We start from the raw sequence: 24384 nt of genomic DNA, 5'->3' as shown, positions 1-24384 counted from the left end.
CTGCCTTCTGGCGCCAAGGTTTCTGTTGAGAAATTGACTGATAATCTTATTGAGGATCTCTTGCACATGACAAGTCTCTTCTCTCTTGTTGTTTCCAGGATTCTCTGTTTTTGTGTTTTGACAACTTATTTGATTATACTGTGTCTTATTGTAGATCTCTTGAGTTTATCCCACTCTTAATTCATTGAGCTTCTTGGATTTATAGAGTCAGGCCTTTCTGCATATTTGGGAAGAGTTCAGCCATTATTTCTTTAATCTTTCTGTCCCTTTCTTTCTCTCTTCCTTTTTGGGACTTCTTTGGCTCTTTGAGCATATTTAAGACCACTGTTTTAAAGTCTTTGTCTAGTAAGTCTTACATTTGTCAATCTTCCATAATGATTTTTGCCAACTTTATTTTTTAAAGTTTGAGAGAGATTGGTGGGGCGGGGAAGTGGTAGAGAAAGAGTGGGAGAGAATCCCAAGCAGGCTCCGTGCTGTCAACATGGAGCCCAGTGTGGCGCTCTAACCCACCCACCATGAGATCATGATCCAAGCTGAAACCAAGAGTCAGATGCTTAACCGATGGAGCCACCCAGGTGCCCCTCTAATTGATTTTTTGAATAGACCATCTTCTCTTGTTTCTTTGTACCCCTTTTGTTTTTGAAAATAAGGTATTTGAGACAACAGCCACCTTTCCCTGTCCTTGCAGACTGGCTCTGTGTCTGGGCAGTCCTTCACTGATTTTGGTGGACTTGATCTGAGCTTAGGGATCAGTCCAAGGTGAAAGTTTAAGGTCTTCTCTGAGGCTGCCTGGGTCTCTGTGTGACTTTTTCAGTTTCTCCATATACACAGCTGTTTTTGAGTGTCTTATCTTCCTAAAGAGTCTTGTCTCCAGGTTCTCTTTTTGGCAGAGATTGTATATTATATGTCTCCACTTAGAAAAGTGAGTAATGTTGAAGAAGTTACTCACTGTTCCTAGTTTGCTGAGTATTTTTTAAATTGAATGGGTGTTGAATTTTGTGAAATGCTTTCTTTTGCGTCTATTAATATGATCAAATTTTTTCCTTGGTCCTGTTGATGTGATGATTTATCTTAATTGATTATTGAATGCTGAACAAGTCTTGTGATAACTGGAATAAATTCCACTGGGTCATGATGTATAATTCTTTTTAGACATTGTTTGGATTTGAATTGTTGAGGATTTTTATATCTGTGGTTTTCCTTTCTTGTTAAGACTTTCTCTGGTTTTGGCATTAACATAATACTGACCTCACAGAATTACTTAGGAAGCATTCCCTCTGCTCCTATCATCTGAAGAGACTATAGAGAACTGATATAATTTCTTAAATGTCTGGTAGAATTCACCACTGACCCGAAATGGGCCTGATAATTTTGTTTTGGAAAGTTGTTGTTGATAGAATTTCTTTATTAGAGGCCTACTCAGGTTCTCTGTTTCTGCTTGTGTGAGTTTTGGCAGATTGTGCTTTGAAGAAATTGGTTAATTTCCTCTAAGTTACCAAATTTGTGGGCATAGAGTTATTTATAATATTTTTTATTATCTTTTTAAAAAATTTTTAATGTTTTTTTTGTTTTGTTTTGTTTTGTTTTTTTTTTTTGAGAGAGAACATGAGCAAGGGAGGGGCAGAGAGAGAGGGAGACAAAGAATCTGAAGCAGGCTCCAGGCTTTGAGCTGTCAGCACAGAGCGCGATGTGGGGCTTGAACTCACAAACGGTGAGATCATGACCTGAGCCAAAGTCGGATGCTTAGCCGACTGAGCCACCCAGGAGCCCCATTTTTTTATTATCCTTTTGATGTTCATGGTGTCTGTAGCCGTGTTTCCTCTTTCATTTTGCCTATTAGTAATATGCATCTTCTGGTTTCCTTAGTTAGCCTGGCTTGAGGTTTATAATTCTTTTCATCTTTTCATAGAAGCAAGTTTTGGATTCTTGAATTTCTCTATTGATTTCTTATTTTCAGTTTCATTGATTTCTGCTCTAATTTTTATTATTTTTCTTCTGCTTGCTTTGGAATTAATTTGCTCTTCTTTTCTTAAACTGGAAGCCTAGATTACTGATTGTAGACGTTTTTGAATACATGAAGTCAATACAATAAGTTTCCCTCTAAGCACTGCTTTAACTGCATCTCACAAATTTTGATCAATTGTATTTTAATTTTCATTTAATTTAAAATATTTCTTTTTTTTTCCCTTTTCCAAAGTATTTTATACTTACTGGCTTTCAAAATATTTCTTAATTTGTCTTGAAATTTCTTCTTTGTTCTGTGTGTTATTTGGAAGTGTGTTGTTTAACATCCAAGTATTTGAGGATTTTCTAGCTATTTTTCTGTTATTGATTTCAAGTTGAATTCTCTTGTGAATTGAGAGCACACATTGCATGATTCTTATTCTTTTTTTCTTACACACACACACACACATATATATATGTATACATATATGTATATATATATATATATTTTTTTTTTTTTTTTTTTGAGAGAGAGAGAGAGAGAAAGGGAAGGGCAGAGAGAGAGGGAGAGACAGGATCCCAAGCAGGGTCCAAACTGACCACACAGAGCCCGACATGGGGCTTGAAGTCATGAGCCGTGAGATCGTGACCGGAGCCAAAAATCAAGAGTCAGACGCTTAACTGACTGAACCACCCAGGTGTGCCTTATCTGCCCCTCATTATTTTTATTCTTTTTTTAAATTTTATTTATTTGTTTATTTTGAGATAGAATGCAAGAGGGGCAGAGAGAGGGAGAGAGAGAGAATTCTAAGCAAGTGCCACACTCGTAGTGCAGAGCCTGATGTGGACCTCGAACCCATGAACCATGAGATCATGACCTGACCTGAAATCAAGAATGGGGCTCTTTAACCAGCTGAGCCACCACGGTGCCCCCACGATTTTTATTCTTTTAAGTTTCTTTTTTTTTTTTTTTTTTTTAATTTTTTTTTTCAACGTTTATTTATTTTTGGGACAGAGAAAGACAGAGCATGAACGGGGGAGGGGCAGAGAGAGAGGGAGACACAGAATCGGAAACAGGCTCCAGGCTCTGAGCCATCAGCCCAGAGCCCAACGCGGGGCTCGAACTCACGGACCGCAAGATCGTGACCTGGCTGAAGTCGGACGCTTAACCGACTGCGCCACCCAGGCGCCCCTCTTTTAAGTTTCTTAAGATGTGTTTTGTGGCCCAAATGTGGTCTATGTTCGGGAATGTTCTGTGTACGCTTGAGAAGAATGCACATTCAGTTGTTTGATAACCAAAGTAGTCTATACATGTCTGTTGTATCCGATTGAGTGATGATGTTGTTGAGTTCAGCTTATGTTGTCACTGGTTTTCTGCCTGTTGGATCTATCCATGTCTGATAGGTGCTGAAGTCTGCCCTAGTGGATTCATCTGTTTCTTCTTGAAGTTCTGTCAGTTTTTCCCCTCATATTTTGAAGCTCTGTTGTTAGATGCGTACACATTAAGGATTATTATGTCTTCTTGAAGGATTGATCTCTTTATCATTATGTAATTCTCCTCTCTGTCTCTGATAATTTTTATTGCTCCGAAGTCTGTTCTGTCTGAAATTAATATAACTACTCCAGCTTTATTTTGATTAGTGTTAACATGGTATGTATTTGTCATTTTACTTTTAGTCTATGTGTATCTCTATATTTAAAGTGGGTTTCTCGAAGACATCACATAGTTGGCTATTGTTTTTTGATTCGCTCTGACCATTTCTATCTTTTTTTTAAAAGTTATTTATTTCTTTACTTATGTATGTATGTGTGTACGTAAGTAAGTAAGTAATTTCTGCACCCAACGTGGGGTTCAAACTCATGACCCTGAGATGAAGAGGTACATGCTCTTCGAACTAAATCAGCCAGGTGTCCCTGACAATCTCTGCCTCTTAAGTACTATGTTTAGACCGTTGACATTTATTTATTTTTTTTTTTTTTAATTTTTTTTTTCAACGTTTATTTATTTTTGGGACAGAGAGAGACAGAGCATGAACAGGGGAGGGGCAGAGAGAGAGGGAGACACAGAATCGGAAACAGGCTCCAGGCTCTGAGCCATCAGCCCAGAGCCCGACGCGGGGCTCGAACTCCCGGACCGCGAGATCGTGACCTGGCTGAAGTCGGACGCTTAACCGACTGCGCCACCCAGGCGCCCCTAGACCGTTGACATTTAAAGTGATTATTGATACAGTTGGATTGGATTAATAACTGCTATAACTTTTATTGTTTTTTATTTGTGGCCTTTGGTTTCAGTTTTGTCTTTCACTCTTTTTCTGCTTTCTCTGGCTTTAATTGAACATCTTAAAGACTACATTTTCCCACTCTCTTAGCATATCATACTTAAAACAAAAACAAAAACAGCCAAACCTCTTTTTAAGTGTTTGCCCTTGAATTCACAGTATGTATCTGCAGCTAGTCCAAGTTCACTTTCAAATCCATTTACAAATAGTGCTATACCACTTTATGGGTAGTGCAGGTACCTTAGAAGATTCCCAACTCCTTCCTCCTGCCCCTTATGACATTCTCATTCACTTGACTTGTACAGAAGCTGAAATTACTGCATACATTGTTGATATTATTTTGAACAAACTGTTATGCATTAGGTCAGTTTAGAATAAGAAAAATAAAATATTTTACCACCATTTATTTCTTCTTTAACACTCTTCTTTGTGTAGGTCTGTGTTTCTGACCTTTGTCTGTTTCCTTCTTTCTGAAGAATTTCTTTTAACATTTTTTGGTAGCTATAAGTCTACCCTGTAACAAATACCCTTAATTTTTAAAAATTAAAAAAAATTTTTTGTATATTCCCTTAATTTTTGTTCATCTGATAAAGTCTTGAAGAATTTCTCTTTAGATATGTTTTCTTCTTTCAACACCGTAAGTATTTCCTCCATTCTTAAATGGTTTCTGATGAGAAAGGCCAATGTGCTTCTTATTCTTGCTTCTCTGTCAGTAAGGTTTCTCCACCACTGCCTTCTTTTATGATTGTCTTTGATTTTCTGCAGTTCAAGTATGATATTCGTAGGTACAGATTTTTTATATTTATAATTTTTAAATATATATTTGGTGTCCTAACAACATTAAAAAATTAAAAAAAATTTTTTTAAATGTTTTATTATTTATTTTTTGAGAGAGAGACTGAGCATGAGCAGGGGAGGGGCAGAGAGAGAGAGAGAGAGAGGGAGATACAGAATCCGAAGCAGGCTCCAGGCTCTGAGCTGTCAGCACAGAGCCTGACACAGGCCTCAAATCCACAAACCACAAGATCATGACCTGGGCCAAAGTCGGACGCTTACCCGACTAAGCCACCCAGGTGCCCCTATATTTGATGTTCTGGGAGCTTCCTGGATCTACTATTAATTTTGGAAAAGTCTCAGTCATTGTTGGGTCACATATTTGTCTTGTTCCTTTCTCTCTTTCTTCTTTTTCCAATGCAGATAGATACACGTTCTGTAAATGTCCCACAGCTCTTAGGTTTTTCTCTTCTATCCTTTTCATTCTTTTTTCTGTTTGCATTTCAGTCTTAAAAGGTGCACTGGCATTTCCTCAAGCTCATTGGTTCTTTTCTTGGCTGGGCCTAGTGTGTTGATGAGCCCATCAAAAGGGTTCTTTATTAAGATTTTTGTTGGTTGCTAGAGTTTCCTTTTGATTCTTCCTTAGAGTCTCTCTCTCTGCTTAGTTTGCGTGGGGTCCACTTTCTCCATTAGAGCTCTAGCATCTTAATCAGAGTTGCTTTAAATTTCATATCTGATAATTCCAACATTTCTGCCAGACCAGTCTGATTCTCTGCTTGCTCTGTCTCCTCAAAGTCTTGTGTTTTTTTTTTTGTTTTTTTGTTTTTTTGTTTTTTTTTCAACATTTTTATTTTATTTTTGGGACAGAGAGAGACAGAGCATGAACGGGGGAGGGGCAGAGAGAGAGGGAGACACAGAATCGGAAACAGGCTCCAGGCTCTGAGCCATCCGCCCAGAGCCCGACGCGGGGCTCGAACTCACGGACCGTGAGATCGTGACCTGGCTGAAGTCGGATGCTTAACCGACTACGCCACCCAGGCGCCCCAAGTCTTGTGTTTTTTATGTTAATATGCTTTGGAATTTTTTGAAAGCCAGACATGCTGCATTGGGTAAAGGGACCAAGATGAGCATGCCTGAGTGTGAGTTTGTGTGTTTACCTGGCTGGGAGTTTGGTTGTGTTTATTGTTTGCTCCAGCATGTCAGAGCTAAAATTTCCTCTGATGTCCTTGGTTTTGTCCCCTCTGTTGTCTTTGAGTTTCCCTAGCGATTTCTGAAGTAAGGTCTGAAAAGTGCAGCTTTTTAGTTGTCTGCCCGTTATTGTATGCGAGCCCTGTGATGTTGGCAGAAGTGATCTCTAGTTCTGTGATTAGGTCTCAGTCTTTTCGTGAGCCCATGGTCTTTACAAGTGCTATTTGGTTTTGGGTTTTGCCCCCCTCTTAAGTGAAACAAGAAGGTGGCAGAGGTCTGGGGTTGGCCATCTTCCTTCCCCAAAGTTGGACAGGCTCGGGGAAGTCTACGCTAGGCTCTGGTAAAACCATTTCCCTTGGGGACAGGCCTTGTTAAGAACAGGATGCTCTGGGCCTATCTCAAAATGGCTCCTTTACCCTCCCCGAGCATGAAGCCTGAGTTTTGTTCTCTGACCTTCATTGTGAGAACCTGGCAGGACTTCTGGAGGTAAAACTCATAAAAGTATGAGGGTCCCCCTAAGAATGGGCCCTTCCCTTCTTATTCTCAGTGCTTGGACCGTGTTGGATCCTGTGACTTCAGTTCTCTGATGGATCTAAAAAAGAGTTATTTTTCAGTTTGTTTAGCTTTTTTCTTATCGTAGGGATGGTGGTGACAGCCCCCGAGCTCCTTACATGCCAGACTGGAAAGTGAAAGTTCCTTGCCTTCATTTTTAAAAGATATTTTTGATAAATAAAAAGAATTCCAGTTGACCTCTTTACCCCCTTTGAGTGTTTTAAAGATGTCATTCCATTATCCTCTGACTTACAGCAGAAGTTGCTTGTCATTCCTATCTTTATCTACACATAATGTGCTTTTTTTTTAAGGTTTATGAGCAGTTTATTCAGTTCACTATAGCAGGCAAGTTCCCAGGAGAATGCACAGATCCAAGCGAGGTGCCCTTGGGTTGATGCAGGAGCCAGGAGGTCACATGGGACTGACTGGGCATCAGGCAAGGAGGGGGCACCAAGGTTTGAGAGTCAGACCCAGCCCTAGACCCTGAGCTGCAGGGTGGGCTAATGTCCTGAGGCTCACCTCGCTGCCTCACAGCCGCCCTGCCCCCCTTCCTTCTCACAGCGGGGTGCCATGCAGGGCGTGTCTTCAACACAATGCCGTTTCAGTGATGGCAGGGGAACAGATATTACAGAATATCTGGGTGGCTCAGTCTGTTGAGCATCTGACTCTTGATCTCAGCTCAGGTCGTGATCTTGCATTTGGTGGGATCGAGCCCCACATCGGACCCCGTGCTGACAGTATGGAGCCTGCTTGGGATTCTCTGTCTCTCACCTGCTCACACACTTTGTCTCTCAAAATAAATAAATAAACATTAAAAAAAATATATAGCACAGGAATCAGTAGTACTTATAAATAGAGAGTTCTCTTACTGGGAATCAGAAAAATAACAAAATAAGGCACAAACTGTTATCGGTACAGATTTATGTCAGGCAGTAGTGTTCTTTCTGGAAGGCACAAACTGGAAATCTGATTACCTAGAAGTTTAAAAGGTGGTTCTGAAGATGTCATATGACAGGGAGAGAGCTAGCTGGGAGCAGATTTCCTTAACTGGAATTAATGGCAGTTAATAGGACAACGTGATTTCTGGGTTATGACATTCCGGAACTTAAGAAGTCCCCTTCCTCAGCCACATGGCAGTCAGTGGAGGCGCGGGGCCGAGTGTGGGCCGGTGGCCGCACTTTAAGTTTGGAGTACTTATGACAACAAAGGCATGTTTCCTAGAAATGAAACTTTACAATAACAAAATAATCACTTTAGATACAACAGTAAGTGAGCTCGAGAGTCTAACAGGTTCTAAGATGGTTTGAAGGGGTTCTGGAACAGCAGGCTGGAGTTTCACTGGTCCTTCTCAGGGAAACATTCCACAAGACGATGGCGATGATGGTGGCGGCCACAAGGACAGTGTCTTTCGCCCGTGTCTTTTGATTCTTCCACCAATATTGTCTCTTCAGCTCGGCAGCATTTGTTTCAAATCGGGACGCTCCCGCCTGCAGTGCATCGCCTCGATCCTCTGGTTCTGAGAGTTTCTGATCTCTTTCCAGCCCCTTATCCACATCGACTCTCCTCTACCCGGCTGTGTGTCTGCCCAGGTCTCCAGTTACGGCTGGAGGCAGCAGTTAACCCTGCAAGTGTTGACATTTGGTGGCGGCAGTGATGGTCTGCAACGCTGGCAGTGGGACCGAGGCCGGGTCCACACCTAATGTTCTTTTTTAAAAACCTGGCTTCTTTAAGGGCTTTTTTTTTTTTCTTTAACACTGGTTTTCACCAGTTTGATTATGATGTCCCTTGGTGGTGGTCTCTTGAGATTTATTCCCCCGTGGGTTTTACCGAGCTTCTTGGATCTGTGAGTTTATAGTCTTGATCATATTTAGGAATTTTTGCTTTATCTCTTTAGCTATTGTTTCTCCTTTTGCTCTTTTTCTGAGTAGTGTCAGAGCTGCCCTTGGGCTGCAGTTAATTTAGCCCCATCAGGGGTGACACCCTTCGGAGGAGTCCCCCAGCACCCTGTGGATTAGGAGGCCTTTCTCCCGTGGCTTGTGGAAACACCAAGTAGTCTCATCCCGGTGTGAGCCCTGGGGGTTGTTGCATCCACTCCTTTCCAGGGAGTCTTGCCGTGGCCTCTGGGCATAGTTTGTCTCCCACGGGTGCAGGTTTGTCCTCTGCCGAAGACTCAAGGGGACCCTCCTCATATCCTGGAGCACCGTCCAACATGCAGCCTTCCTTCCCACCACTCGCCCCGCACAGTCTTGCTGCCTCCTTGACCTCTCAACTCTGTCTCTTCCACTGAGGGAGACGCCTGGCTGTGTCTCCACTTCCCTCCCTGCACCAGGGCCCGGAAACCACGATGGCTGTGGCTGGTGCGGTCGCAGGGCTCAGGCTGGTGGTTTCCCTTCTCACTTGGATCACCGTTGTCTAGTGACTGGAAACCATCACGTCGTCTCTTGTCCAGTTTTCCTGTTGTTCAAGGGTCCCTGTTACTCTGTGTTGAATGAGCTTATCACCAAACAAATGAAACAGCCTGTCAGAAGCTTAATGAGGTTCAGAACAGGTGGGGCCTTCCGGCTAAGCCGACTGTTGGTTAACACTCCCTTGTTTCCTCTGTTAACCAGTCACACTGCGAATGGGAACCGGGAAGATGGTGCAGATTGGAAGACAGCGATGTGGCAGCCCGGGGTCGGCCCCACATCGAGCTCACGTTTACCGGCCTCTCTGCTTGTGTCCTTGCTGGGCTGACGCGCCTGCGAGGATCAACGCCTCCTGACAGGAGCTTGAGCAAAGAAGGGAGCTGAACACCCATGTACTCGCACCTGCAGGGTCCCCACCCTGTGTCTGTGGCCTACCATGACTCCAGCAGTGTGCAGGCGACGGGGAGCTGGACCGGACAGGCCACCTACCTCCGGGCACTCTCGCCTTGGCCTGGACTCCTCCCTGGTCTCTTGGGGCCACCTCTACTTCTGCCTGAGGTGCTGGCCATAGCTGCAGCTGGGTGGAGATGGCCGGCGGGGCTGTACTGCCCTGGTACACTTGCCCTGGGAGGCGGGGCACTGATCCTGACCGCCAGCTGCGCTTCCTTGTGGGCAGCAAGAGGGGGAGTCTGGAAGGCCAGCCTTGCAAGGTGAGTGGACGTGTTTTCTGAACTGGTGTAGACGTGGGGTGAGAACCAGTGTTGCTCCCCAGAGCCCAGAGCCTGCACTTCCTGAGGAGGCAGAGGTCTCTGTTCTCCTCCTAGAGGCGCCTTCCTATTCCCACAGCCAGGACTCTCCTGGCCTCAGGCTCTGCTCTGGGGTGGTGCCGGGACCTCTGGGAAGAGTGGTGGCAGCACCCTGAGTCCTGTAGGGCCCCCACATTCAGGGTCCAGGACAGGCAGGTCCCCTGGGGAGCCCCATGCTCGTGGGGGTCTGGGGCAGGATGAGTGCATCATCCTTCACTCTTGGCAGGTCTGAGGAGGCGTCTGTCCTGGTGGCCAGTTAAGGGCGAGGGCTGAGGCGCTAAAGGGGGGGTGGTTTAATGGGAGCCTTTCTCACATGACTAAGCCCCATGGGCTCTCGCTGTATGCGTCCCTACCCCTAAGGGAAGGGTTCACATATGGGAACATTCCAGATCGAAGCTTCCTGGGGGATGGGAAACGCCAAGGGGAGCTTGGGGATGGTGGTCTCCTTCACACTGGCAGAGCCACATTGCCTGAATGTCCTACCGTCTAAGGTCCAGAGGTGTTCAGAGAATGGAAGGTGGACAGAGGCTGGGGACTAGTGGACACAGACAGAGGAAAGACATGGGGTCAGCCCTCTCAACTGGCCCATCCAGGAAGGATTGGGCAGAGTTAGAAAAGACACACTGTTACTTTGGACTCAGACCTGAGGGTCTGTGGTGAGCCCTGCGCTGTGTTGTGGGGCCCCCTGGTTCTTGTGAGGGTCCTGCTGGGCTCAGGCACAGGCAGCCCCCTCCTCTCCATGGAGACAGGCCCACACCAGCTACTCTCTGGTCTGCTGTCTGAGAGTCCTGAGCCTTTGCCTGGGACTTCTGTGACAGGCTGGATTGGTTCTGGCCGTGCTTTACCCAAGTGTAATACTTGAGGTAATACTGATGGCTCCCAAGCCCACAGGAGCCTCTCTGCCCTCCCATTAGGAGCTGTAACTTTGGTGCCCCCTTAACGCCCTTGATTAAATGTCTCCATCCCATAAGGGTTTGGGATGTGTAGGCCGAGGACCCCGGCCTAGTGGCATAAGCCTGTCCCTTTACTCATGCGTCAGAGAGGACCAGGTCAGGCCCCTTTTGAGATGCTCACACTCGGCTGGGGACAGCCAGAGCAGCTGGAGAGGGTGGGAGCATCTAACATCATTGTTCTGTCACGAAGGCCCCTCTGACGTTCATCTTTTCATTTAGCAAGTAGTTGGTGAGAGAGAACCTTCCGCAGGTCAGGCCTTGTTTACCTGATGCTGCTACATAAGCCCCAGCTCTCGGGGGACCACATCTTGGGAGACGGACAGTACATTGGATGTGATGGGTGGTAAGACAAAAATAAGCAGTGTAGAGGGACAAAACATGTTGACTTAAATAGGGTACTAGGTAAGGTGATATTTGGGCAGAGGCTTGAATGAAGAGAGGGGTGAGCTCTTTGGCCATCTGGAGGCAGAATGCTCAGGTGGAAGAACTGTGCAAAGGCCCTGAGGCAGGAGCCCATTTGGGAAAGTTGAAACTGTCAACATGTGGGGCGCCTGGGTGGCGCAGTCGGTTAAGCGTCCAACTTCAGCCAGGTCACGATCTCGCGGTCCGTGAGTTCGAGCCCCGCGTCGGGCCCTGGGCTGATGGCTCAGAGCCTGGAGCCTGTTTCCGATTCTGTGTCTCCCTCTCTCTCTGCCCCTCCGCCGTTCATGCTCTGTCTCTCTCTGTCCCAAAAATAAATAAACGTTGAAAAAAAAAATTAAAAAAAAAAAAAAAAGAAACTGTCAACATGTGACAAACTATAATGTTAGTAGATAAGCCCCACGGCCAGCTCTAGGCAGGAGGCATGGCAGATAAGTTGTACGTCTTATCAGAAACCAGCACTGCCCATCCCGCCAAGAGGGCAGAGTCCCCAGGGAGGAGGCAGGCCTGGAGCTGGCAGTCGGCAGGCCTCATTGCTCCTTCTCTGAGTGAGGTGGTAGACCTTAGCTGAGGATACACACTCTTGTCCTCTGAGAAGCTACAGAATGAGCTTCTAGAATGTAGAATTGCCATGTCCTGCTGCCATCTTCACTGTAGGACTGGGCTGGTAAGGACAGATACCATAGGGTTCAGATAAGGATACAGAGGTTTCAGCCCCAGTGACTTGCTCGGGGAGAGGGGAATGGCCTGTGTTTGTCTCTCACTGGTTGGCATACCTCTGCACAGGGACACGTATGGCTCAGAGATGTCCATACTGCCTGTGCTGGCCAGACCAGCTTGCCTGGTTATCAACCCACATCCTGTCCTCACACTACTCTCCATTCCGATGACTCATTCCAGGTAGCGAAAATAGACTGCTTCTGGCCATCGAGTAGTTCACAGCTGACCAGTGCCTGCTAAGGACTCAGGAACTGGCTATAATTCTGAGAGGAGCTGCTTCAGGAGCCGAAGAGCTTCCTTGGCAGCCACGACTCAGAGGAGTTCGGGGAGGTGAGCCTACTTCTTGCACTGGACTTTCTCCTTGGGGCTGGGCAGGGGGAGCTGCTGGGAGAAGCCCCGAGAGCCCGGTATACTCTTATGTGCCTGGAGAGACTGACCTGGGGCTCTGGGCCTGCTAAGGCAGCAGAGCCCCGAGAGGAAGGAGGCCAGAGACGCGAGGTTGATGCTCAGCAGTGGTTCCCTATTGAGGCATAACTCAAGCAAGGGAAGCAGAAAGTGGCTGGAAAGCAGAGCAGGATGGTTGGCAGTTTCGTGGTATTAGGGCAGAGTTCAGAGCCTCTCAAGGAGAAACGACATGAGAAACACCAGGCTCTTGGCTGGGACCCTTTTGGGGGGCACCTTGGGTGTGGGGGAAATCCACAAGTCAATGGGACTTTATAGGGACCGTGGATGAGCTAAGCATCACTTGCTTGATTCCTTGACTGTCCTGGCTGACCCTGTGTCGTTCTGTCATACACCGTGCCTGATGCCGAGGGAGTTCGAGTCTGATTACCACACACACTGAAAAACAGTACCAGTGGGCGGGTGACAGACCCCCCCAGAGATTAAGATACTGGAGTTATCAGACACAGATCTTAACTGATTAACATATTAAAGAAAATAGAGGGGCGCCTGGGTGGCGCAGTCGGTTAAGCGTCCGACTTCAGCCAGGTCACGATCTCACGGTCCGTGAGTTCGAGCCCCGCGTCGGGCTCTGGGCTGATGGCTCAGAGCCTGGAGCCTGTTTCCGATTCTGTGTCTCCCTCTCTCTCTGCCCCTCCCCCGTTCATGCTCTGTCTCTCTCTGTCCCAAAAATAAATAAACGTTGAAAAAAAAAAATTTAAAGAAAATAGATAAGATGCAGAGTATCACAGAATGAGAATTCATAAAAAATTAAATCAAAAATAAAAAACGGGAAAGTATGATAATGAGAATTTAAAATTCAGTAAGCGGATTTAACGGCAGATTAGAGACGGCTGAAGAAACCAGTAGTGAGCTGGAAGATAGATCAGTAGAAAATACCCGTGCAAACATCCCCGCGGCCAGCTCACATAGTCCGGTGAGCTTCCTTCCTGGTTCCTCAGGGCCCTGTTGGTCTCTTCTGTAGACCCCTAGCCTTGAGCGAGGTGAGCGGTCTTGCCGAAGAAGGTTCTTGGTGCTTGGAGAAATTGAGGGGTCTTTGGAATTTGGGGAACATACTTCCATGCAGCTTTGTTGGAAATACTGCTAGCATGTTGAGTCTAATCAGTAGAGCTGTGAGGCTAGTGAAATCTTTAGGGGCCTCAGATTCATCTTCAAGAACAGGAGCGTGTATTTATGGGCTTGGGCTAAAGGTATGCTAATGTCTCCAACATGCGCCTTAGAAACTGCCTTTTAGTAAAGTCCTCTATTTGTTTGCTTCTCTCCTGAATGTGGCGTGCAGAAAATCATTGAGGACTGGGGGCACTGGGGAAACTGAGGCTTGTCTGATCTCCCAGGGGGGCACATGTACACTGTTAAGGCCTCACGTCATGGAACTTGGGTGCCGCCTGTTCTGGTCATGTGATGGGCATGTCGTGGGCACGGCCAGGGGTGAGGACGCAGGGACTGGGCCACAGCTGAGCGTGACTGATGCTGTTTTGAATTGTGGCAGTTTAGATGGATGTTGTTCTGAGTTTTCCACCCTGGGTTAATGGCTTCTTTGTAATGAACAAATAAATTCAGGACGGATGGTGAGGTAAGACAGGGTCATGGGCCAAGGCCAGCGTGCTGAGCTGAGACCTGCTGCTGACCTACACAGGTTGTTTGACATGGATTAAAGCAGTGTCATGGCAAAGACACCAGCCCTTTATCTGAAGGTAGGGTTGGAAGCCCCTTCTAAAACGCTCACTTTGTGGGGCAGTGAGCACATGTTCCAAGGGGAGAAGAGTAGACGTTGAGTCTAGCTAAGGGGAGGTATGCCCGCATGCTCACAACAGCCATGGCCTCCAGAAGCTTCTGGTCAGCTCAGACCAAGTGCCCAGAGGCCACTTGGATGCCCCTCCATGTACCTTGTGCTTCAAGACAGGAGACCATGCTGGGTTCTTTGTGGAGGGTCCATGAGGGAGGGACATTGTCTTACTCAGCTGGGAGGGTGATGAGGGAGGTGGGGAGCTCCCAGCCCCACTGCGTGAAGCATTTGTTAGTAGAGCCCCTTTTGTGTTCCAGACGCTGGTTTAGGCACAGGGCAGTTTGTGGGACGGGTTTGATGAGGCGTCTACTCTCATTTTTGTCTGGGGTTTGTGTTCCAGACCAGAGGCTGGCCTTAAACGAGCATAAACAAGAGCAAACACATTAGAAACAAACAAACAAAAAACAAGTGATAACAACAAGTCGTGAAAAACAGTCATGAAAAAGATGTCATGAAAGAGAAGATACTGGGACCGCGTTGGTGCTAAGGATTTCTGGGGAGAGGATAGCCTCCCTCAAGAGGTGATGTTTGAGCTGAAGTCAGAACGACAAGGTGGCCCAGCTCTGCAGGCAGAGCAGAGCAGAGGCCCTGGGCTAGAATCGTACAAGTCTTGGTAGGCGTCAGCTTTCACCTTAAGGACAGTGAGAAACTGATGACACATTTCAAGCAGAGGAATAACACGATCTGATTACACGTTCACAAGATGTGCCGAGTGCTGTGCGGAGACGCGGTCATGGGGTGGATTTCTGGAATCAGGGATCCCACTGGCAGGCTTTGCACGTGCTCGGGGAGCCTGGAGTGGTGGCTGCAGAGCCAGAGGGGAGTGTGTCCTCCGACTGCTTTTGGGGAGGCTCTGAGGGAAAGCAGAGGCCCAGCATCTACATGGAGGCGCAGCCGGGGCTGGGGGGCATCCAGGGACACAGTCTGTGGTCTGCCTGTACCATAGCAAGTTTGCAGGGCCCACAGGGTGTCAGTGGACATGTCCCGGCCGCAGCCGGGATATAAGACAAAGCCCCATCTCAGAGGAGGGAGTCAGGCGTGTTTCTGAACAGGTGGAAAACCGCCGTTCCTCTGAAGGCCTTGACAACTCACCATCATCTGCCATCCCACGGTTTATGATAGTTTGAAATCCTTCTTCCTGGGGCACCTGGGTGGCTCAGTCGGTTAAGTGTCCACTCCTTGATTTCGGCTCAGGTCGTGGTCTCATAGTTTGTGAGTTCAAGCCCCGTGTCGGGCTCTGTGCTGACGGTGTGGAGTCTGCTTGGGATTCTCTCTTTCTCTCTGCCCCTCCCCTACTTGCAATTTCTCTGTCTCTCTCTCAAAAATATTTAAAAAAAAAATTATTGCTGGGGCGCCTGGGTGGCTCAGTCAGCTAAGTGTTCTACTCATGATCTTGGCTCAGGTCTTGATCTCAGGGTTGTTGAGTTCAAGCCCGGCGTTGGGCTCCGCACTGGGTGTGAAGCCTGCCTACCAAAATTATGTTACAGCTAAAAAATGGTAACTGTCACTGACTTTTCAGTCAGACATAATCTTTGTGTCAGTAGAGGGTCTTCCCTCGATGCTGGCAGCTGCTGACACACGAGGGTCTTGGCTGCCAAAGGGTGGGGTGACTGTGGCAATTCCTTAAAGTAAGAAAACAGTTGAGTTTGCTCCATTGGTGGACTCTTCGCTTCATGAACGATTTCTCCGTAGTATGTGACGCTGTTTGATAGCATTGGTTCCATGGTAGAAATTCTTTCAAAATTGGAGTCTCCTCAAACCCTGTTGTTCTGTCAGCTAAGTTTATGAAATACTCTTGTTGTCCTTTTGTCAGTCGTCAGATTTTCACCAGGAGTAGAGTTCCATCTCCATAAACCACGTTCTTTGCTCATCATAAGAAGCAACTCCTTGGGGCGTCTGGTGGCTCAGTCAGTTACGTGTCCAAATTCGGCTCAGGCTATGATCTTACGGTTTGTGGGTTCAAGCCCCACATCAGGCTCTGTGCTGACAGCTCAGAGCCTGGAGCCTGCTTCAGATTCTGTGTCTCCCTCTCTCTCTGTTCCTCCCCTGCTTGCACTCTGTCTTTCTCTCAAAAATAAATAAACATTAAAAAAAAAAAAGCAACTCCTCATCTGTACAGTGGGTTTATCGGGATGTAACCCTTATTGTAAAGTGAGGAAGATCTGTACAGGTAAATCCGAAGACAAATATGTTTTCATTAAGTCACCGACATTTCTTATGAATGGAATGTGTGAGCCTGCTGGGTACTTTTTAAATTTTATTTATTTATTTTTTAATATGAAATTTATTGTCAAATTGGTCTCCATACAACACCCAGTGCTTATCCCAACAGGTGCCCTCCCCAACACCCATCACCACCCTCCCCTCCCTCCCACCCCCATCTACCCTCAGTTTATTCTCAGTTTTTAAGAGTCTCTTACGCTTTGGCTCTCTCCCTCTCTTTTTTTTTTTCTTCCCCTCCCCCATGGACTTCTGTTAAGTTTCTCAGGATCCACATAAGAGTGAAAACACATGGTATCTGTCTTTCTCTGTATGACTTACTGCACTTAGCATAACACTCTCCAGTTCCATCCACCTTGCTACAAAAGGCCGTATTTCATTCTTTCTCATTTTCACGTAGTACTCCATTGTGTATATAAACCACAATTTCTTTATCCATTCATCATTTGATGGACATTTAGGCTCTTTCCATAATTTGGCTACTGTTGAAAGTGCTGCTATAAACATTGGGGTACAAGTGCCCCTATGCATCAGGGACTCCTGTATCCCTTGGGTAAATTCCTAACAGTGCTACTGCTGGGTCACAGGGTAGGTCTATTTTTAATTTTTTGAGGAACCTCCACACTGTTTTCCAGAGCGGCTGCACCAGTTTGCATTCCCACCAACAGTGCAAGAGGGTTCCCGTTTCTCCACATCCTCTCCAGCATCTATAGTCTCCTGATTTGTTCATTTTGGCCACTCTGACTGGCGTGAGGTGGTATCTGAGTGTGGTTTTGATTGGAGTTTCCCTGATGAGGAGCGACGTTGAGCATCTTTTCATGTGCCTGTTGGCCATCTTCTTTAGAGAAGTGTCTATTCATGTTTTCTGCCCATTTCTTCACTGGGTTATTTGTTTTTTTGGGTGTGGAGTTTGGTGAGCTCATTATAGATTTTGGATACTAGCCCTTTGTCCGATATGTCATTTGCAAAAGCTTTTCCCATTCTGTTGGTTGCCTTTTAGTTTTGGTGATTGTTTCCTTTGCTGTGCAGAAGCTTTTTATCTTGATGAGGTCCCAATAGTTCATTTTTGCTTTTAATTCCCTTGCCTTTGGGGATGTGTCAAGTAAGAAATTGCTGCGGCTAAGGTCAGAGAGGTTTTTTCCTGCTTTCTCCTCTAGGGTTTTGATGGTTTCCTGTCTCATATTCAGGTCCTTTATCCATTTTGAGTTTGTTTTTGTGAATGGGGTAAGAAAGTGGTCTAGTTTCATCCTTCTGCATGTCGCTGTCCAGTTCTCCCAGCACCATTTCTTAAAGAGACTGCCTTTTTTCCATTGGATGTTCTTTCCTGCTTTGTCAAAGATGAGTTACTTTTGTGGGTCTAGTTCTGGGGTTTCTTTTCAATTCCATTGGTCTCTGTGTCTGTTTTTGTGATGCTGGGCACTTTTTAAATCTTGGAATCAGATTGGATGCTGCCATCCTCAGTGCCTGTTCCACAGTGATTGTCACTCAGTAATTACATTTTCAGTAGCTGCCAGAAACCTAGCTTTGCAGAGTCCTGAGGCCACAGAAAGGAACGTAGCAGGATAAAATGCCGAAACCGTGAGCTGCCTTAACCACTGTGTCTGACCATGTTGAGCATCACTGTTCAGAAGTTAAAAGTATCCTACGTTGCCCTGGAAGTTCACTGTGGGGCCGGAGGTACCTCACTGCACAGTTTGGGAACCGTCGCTGTGTGTCCTTTCCTCTTCCCTCTGGATCTGGGGACCTCCTCTTCCCCGGGCTACATGTTGGGGGCAGTCACCCCAGCCCCCACAGCTTGTAATAATGGGTCACAGGGTCTTAGGGCATTTACCGTCACGTGAAGGCCACCAGCCTGCAGAGGTGTGTGTTCCCAGCCTTGTGTTTAGAGGCTTGGTGCTTTTTTCTTTATCCTTTGATTTCGCCCACAGCAGAGCTCAAGATCTGGCTCTGGTTTCAGTAAACCATCGTGATGTGCTATTTCCCCTTCTTGTATCTGGAGCGGTTTCAGTTTAACCAAAGAGGGTAGTGTTTTTTCAGGGTTGATGTAAAAATAGCTCCACCTGATCAGAGAAGGTGAGCAGCTGTCGGCACTCATTTCCCTGCTGACAAGACCAAAAAATGCCAGAATTACTGGGCCACCTGCCTTTCCCTGGCACCCATTCTGTTTCCACTGTGGGCTGGCTGGGCATGGGAGGAGTGGACTCCCCACTATTAGTGTTGAGCTTGGCTGTTGCTGAGGCCAAGAGGATATGGACAGAAGTGGCAACATGCAAATTCTGAACCTGGGCCTCTGGAGGCATTGTGTATTTGTTTGCTCCTCTGGAAGTTTCCACCTTCTCCCATGTTAGAAGAGCTTGCCTTGGGTGGCTGCAAGCCTATGAGCATGAGGGAAAAATGCTTATCTTGTACACTGAGTTTTGGGGTTGCTTGTTACACAACAAGAGCTGACTGATACAAACTGAAAAGTCCAGGAGTTAAAGGTGAAAAGAATGACAGCAATAGAGCATTTGACAGGGTCACTGTTCTTCAGGAGAAGATGTATTTTTAAGGAGATGTGAATTTCTGTGGAATGTTATCCGTTGGTTCTTAAACCTAAGAGCAAGGCAGTGACAGTTTATTCCTATTTTAGAGATGAAGACAGGCTCCAAATGGCTGCTGATGCAGTGGGAGAGCCTGGTGTGGCCCCCAGATGGCTGCCTCCTGGTCGCGGCTCCTACTCGGGCTGTTGTTGCCTCTTCTGCAGGCCCAGCTCTGTGGGCGGCGGTGCACGCTGCTCTTTGTAGGAGCCACAATCAGACTGGGGCGGGGGACTGACCGCGGCTGGGAGCTCTGCGGGGCACAAGGGACAGCGTTTTCCCGGGAGGTAGGACAGGTGCCTGTGTCCCGCGTGCTTAGAGACGGAGAGACCAGGCTCCTGCAGTGTGAGCCACACCTCTTGTGCCGCCTGTGGTCGGCGTCCCACGTTTGGGCAAAAGCGGGGCTGGTGGCCTCCCTCTGCCTTTGCTCCCAGACTTCCCTCAAAAGGTCAGGCGGGGTGTGTCTAGGAAGGCTGAAGCACATGGGCGCAGGGGGCCGGCCACCTGCCCTGAATACACACGGTCTCCCCTGCTGCTTGCCGTCTGGATTTTGATGCTTAAAAACTCAGAGACTGAGAAAAGAAGCAGCACTCAGACCTTTGCAAAGGCTGTGATGGGCCTCCTGGCTGCTTGAGGACCAGGCCACCTGATTTCCACCGCACGAGAGACACACGGGCTGACTGGCACGGTGCCGACAAGCACTGCCATCTGTCAGCCTGTTTTTATTACTTCGGGCTCCTGGTCTTGTTGGTTTACCTTCTGACCGGTTTTTCGTCCCCTCTGAGACCTCATGTTCTGTGACGAGCTGGTGCCGGATCTGCACTTCCCTGCCAGCTGCCCGGAGGCCGCCTCTGTTCCCTGCCCTCCAGCACCGCCCCCCCCCCCCCCCCCCATCGGTCTTACCGAGAGAACCTTCAGTCCCAGGAGGGGACCTGGCCCTCCCACTCCCAGGGCTGTCCTTGGAGACAACAGCCGACACCCCCCACAGTGGGTGGAGCCCCCGTAGATGGGGCAAACAATGGCTCCCAGAAGATCGCCATGTCCCAATCCCTGGGACCTGTGAATGTGAACTCCGGTGGCCAAAAATGACTCTGCAGCTGTGATCCAGTTAAGGCTCTTGAGATGGGGAGAAGATCCTGATTCCCCGGGAGGACCCTGAATTCCTCCCATCCTGAATGAGGGGCTGAGAAAATGGACTCAGGAGAGAGAACCGCATGGGGGCGGAGGCGGAGACTGGGTAATAAGGCCACACGGCCACCGCAGGCCTGGAGCCCTCAGGGCTGGGATGCAGGGGACCTTCCCCTCACGTCCCCGGTGGAGCACAGCCCCTGCCACATCTTGGGTTTCCATCTCTGGCCTCTACGACTATTAGAAAATAAACCTCTGTCAGTTTAAGCCACCAGCTTTTTGGTGACTTGTTTCAGGAGTCACAGAACATGAGTAAGTGGAGAGTTAAGGATTCCCAAAAAGGGACTGGAATGAGGCCTGGAGCCTCAGCTGCTTGACAGTGTCCCTGTCACCCAGGGTCACCTATCCCTGGAACACACACCTCTTCACCATAAGGGCCCTGTTGCCTTGCTGGCGACTGAGGTGGCCTTGTGTCATCACCCCTTCCTGGTGCCCATGGCCTTCTGGCCTCGCGTGCTCCTCGGAGAGCCCAACCTGTAGCCCGTCTGCCTGCAGCCGCGCCGCTGACCAATGAGGGGGCGGTGTTCGGGGTGCTGCGGGACGCGGGGCCACAGAGGGGATGGCTGGCTTTGACCTGTGGCTCCAAGGTCGTGTTCATGCTGAAACGCAGCTGGGCCGCCCTCCAGCGCACACCTGCTCCCTCCCCATACCTGGGAGAGCGGCATGTGTGAAGGACGAGGGCTCCTTTGGCCCTTTCATTAGACTTTTTAAGACTAAATGCAAATATTATCAGGTGCTCCTGTTACAGCAGCGAGAACCTGTGCCTGTTGAAGTAAACACACGGCAGCCATCCGTTACAGGCAGCACCATTGTTCTGTGTCCCCCAGGTGATGCCCTGGGAAAGGTCACGGCTGCCTAAACCTTTAAAACCCCCGGAGGGACACGCATTCCCTGTGTTGGGGTTCGGAGCTACGACTCTGCATGGGCCTCTCAGCTGTTTTTGGATCCACTTCCCTTTGTAAATGATTTTTTTTTCCTAAAGCAGCAAAAGGACAAAGTTGATACTGACCAGAGGATCCCCGATTGTCAGGATTCCCATCGTCCTTATAGATGTTGACCTTCAGGTGAGTACTGCCCTAAGGGAAGGGTGACATGTGGCCCGTGGAAGGTGGGTGCCAGGCCCGGAGGTTGCCCTCAGGGTCCCTCTGGGTGACTGGCCAGTCCTGTCTAGGTGGGTGCCCTGAGCAGGGAGGGCAGTGAGCCAGTGTCCCACCAATAGAGGGCCAGGGGCCACCTCAGGCTGGCACCTCTTCTGACAAGACAGGCGCTTGTCTTCTGGCGAGTAGAGACCTCAGGTTCTGACACTTAGGTGTCTTGCCTCTGGACACTGATGAGAAGGTTCTGAGACTCCTCCCAGCCTGCTCAGCACAGCCCACAAAGACGGAATTTACTCGCCCTTGGGCCCCACCAGCCCCACGCAGCTAGATCCCCGGGGGAGGACGGGCTACCGTCTTGTCTCTGCTGTCCCCGGATTCTTGAGTAAACAAGCGTCCTGCTCCAGGATGAGGGGTGCCAGGCTGATGGGGCCGCTGCTCGCCCTGGCTGGCCTACTGCATGTGGCCCTGACCCTGAAAATAGCAGCCTTCAACATCCGCACTTTCGGGGAGACCAAGATGTCCAATGCCACTCTCTCCAACTACATTGTGCAGGTGGGTCCAGGCCAGCTTGTCTCTGAGGAGTCCTGGGGGTGGATGTGGGTTAACAGGCCCTGGGAACACTGGGCCGGCAGGCATTCTGGAGGGTGGCCACAGATGGGGAGTGTTGAGAGCCTCTGGTGACAGGAGGGCTCCCGTCTGGCAGCAGAGTCCCAGGCAAGAGTGTCAGACCAAACCATGCCACAAAAGTGCCCGAGAGAGTAGCAGCTGTAGCCCTACGGGGACCTGGAGGAAGCAGGGCCCAGCCACCCCCACATCTGCCCAGCCTGCCCTGCTGAGCACCATTGTGGCCCTGTCTGCAGATCCTGAGTCGCTACGATATTGCTGTCATCCAGGAGGTCAGAGACAGCCACCTGACAGCCGTGGGAAGGCTGCTGGACAGACTCAATCAGTGGGTGATGGCGGCGGGGTCCTGGGGAGGCACAGGATGGTGACACCCCCCTCCAGGGCACGGCACCGTTTCCTGTTGTGGATAGGAGCCCTGCTATGGGTGGCAGAATGGCTCCCTGGGACATTTGTCTTCTCAATCCAGGGATGACCCAAACGCCTTCCATTACGTGGTCAGCGAGCCGCTGGGACGCAACAGCTACAAGGAACGCTACCTCTACGTGTTCAGGTAAAGCCCCGGCCCTGAGACGCGGGCCACCCCCAGAGGGTGCTAACGGAAGCCCGAGGGTGGTCTAGAGGTCCATGGGCCGCACCCCTGGGGCTCCCCCAACGTGTGCAGAGGCAGGACGGTGCAGGCATGTGGCGGCACCCCCAGTCTCGGGCTCATGCCCTGGCCTCCCCCAGACCCGACCAGGTGTCCGTGCTGGACAGCTACCAGTATGACGACGGCTGCGAGCCGTGTGGGAACGACACCTTCAGCCGCGAGCCCGCCATCGTCAGGTTCTTCTCCCCACTCACTGGTGTGTAGCTCTTCCCGGGGCCCCGGCAGGCTCGTGTCACATGACCCCCCCAGCACTTCGGTCTTAGTTACTTCCACCCCCTGGCGACGGCCCCGAGCTTTAGCACAACGCCGTCTCCGCAGAGGTCAAAGAGTTTGCCATCGTTCCCCTGCACGCGGCCCCCCTGGACGCGGTGGCCGAGATGGACTCTCTCTACGACGTCTACCTGGACGTGCGGCAGAAGTGGGACCTGGAGGTGAGTCCGCAGCCCGGGCCCTGGAGGCACCGCTCGTGCACCCAGGTATCTGACCGACCGGTGTCTCCGTGTAGGACGTCATGCTCATGGGCGACTTCAACGCTGGCTGCAGCTACGTGGTCCCCTCCCAGTGGTCATCCATCCGCCTGCGCACGAGCCCTGCCTTCCAGTGGCTGATCCCGGACACCGCAGACACCACAGCCACCTCTACGCGCTGCGCTTACGACAGGTAGGCGGGGATGAGGCCGCCTTCGCCAGCCGCCTGGACTGCTCGGTCCAGGTTCCCAAGACCTGTGTCAGGCCCCGTCCAGGGCCCTAGTGCCAGGGGAGGTGCTCCCGGTCCCTCGGCTCAGCTTGTGGAGCTAAGGCTGCCCGGCAGCACTGGGTCATGACCTTGACCAGAGAGAGGAGCGAAGGGTGTGTGTGGGCAGCCAGCCTCGAGGTTGATGGGGACCCTCTCGTGTGTGGTGCCGCAGGATTGTGGTGGCGGGCACCCTGCTCCAGCACGCCATTGTCCCGGACTCGGCCGCCCCCTTTAACTTCCAAGCTGCGTTTGGCCTGAGCAACCAGCTGGTACGTGTCTGCAGCTCTGATGGGGCTGGGACGGGGGTGTAGGTGACAGACACAGGGCAGGGGTCTGGTCAGGACACAGTGTGCACAGAGTATGCCATGACAGGCACCCCTGTGCTCACCATGTGTTTTCCCACAGGCCCAGGCCATCAGTGACCATTACCCAGTGGAGGTGACACTAAAGAGAGCCTGATGTGAGTGGGGCCCTGGCCCCAGTTTGTCTGTCGCTACAGTCAAGCGTTGGGCCTAAGGTTTCCCCTGAGCACCCTCTCCCCACGGCACCTGGAATCTGTGCAAGGACAGAAGTGGGCTTTTTGTCACTATTTCCAGTTCCACTGTGAGCAGGGGGTTGTGGAAATACCCACCTCCTCTGTCCGGACAAAAAACTTAATACTTAGATTAAGAAATACCTTTAATTTAAGTAAATAAAGCTCAAAGGGGATGTTCTCATTGGTGGCATCTAGTCCTTCGTCCCTGGCTGCCTCCTCCATCTGTCACCTCTGCTTGAGCCCTTTCACTGCAGGCAAGAGCGGGGCATCCCTGCCCCTCAGTGGCGTTCCAGGGCCTTGACAAGTAAGTGGTTCAGGCGGCCCACCATGGATCGGGGGTCATCCACAAGGCCTGCAGCGATCATGGCGTTCTCGTAGATCTGAAAGGCAGGCAGGGTAACCGCATTAGTCAGACGGCAAGGCCCCGCAGACAAGGGAGGGAGAGCACTGTCCCCCCGCCACGGAGGCTCCAGA

At 49.4% G+C, this 24384-nt stretch overlaps 2 protein-coding genes across 5 annotated transcripts in view; one reads left to right on the top strand and one right to left on the bottom strand.

Annotated features, from left to right (window-relative positions):
* Positions 1-12221: 12221 nt before the first annotated feature.
* Positions 12222-24091, top strand: DNASE1 (deoxyribonuclease 1). Of its 4 annotated transcripts, none has more exons than XM_025916837.2 (10): positions 12222-12371; positions 21259-21337; positions 21775-21922; positions 22231-22319; positions 22461-22544; positions 22721-22836; positions 22959-23071; positions 23146-23300; positions 23548-23644; positions 23781-24091. In XM_025916837.2, the coding sequence occupies exons 2-10, from the start codon at positions 21324-21326 to the stop codon at positions 23832-23834; spliced, it is 870 nt and encodes a 289-aa protein (XP_025772622.2). In that variant the 5' UTR covers positions 12222-12371; positions 21259-21323; the 3' UTR covers positions 23835-24091. The 4 variants fall into 4 exon arrangements, with proteins under 4 accessions (XP_025772622.2, XP_086548352.1, XP_025772623.2 ...); XM_086692226.1 differs by having other exon boundaries at positions 22934-23071; XM_025916838.2 differs by having other exon boundaries at positions 21256-21337.
* Positions 24036-24384, bottom strand: part of TRAP1 (TNF receptor associated protein 1) — a 47165-nt gene continuing 46816 nt past the window's right edge. Inside the window, exon 18 of the mRNA XM_086692157.1 lies at positions 24036-24290. Coding sequence (XP_086548283.1) covers positions 24189-24290 — 102 coding nt within the window. The 3' untranslated portion in view covers positions 24036-24188. The remainder of the gene's footprint in view (positions 24291-24384) is intronic.

This window comes from Puma concolor, chromosome E3 (assembly GCF_028749965.1).
Source record: "Puma concolor isolate L17-30 chromosome E3, mPumCon1.1.hap2, whole genome shotgun sequence".
NCBI classification, from domain to species: Eukaryota; Metazoa; Chordata; class Mammalia; order Carnivora; family Felidae; genus Puma; species Puma concolor.
Note: the sequence above shows the minus strand (reverse complement) of the source record. Positions and strands in the feature narration are given on the sequence as shown.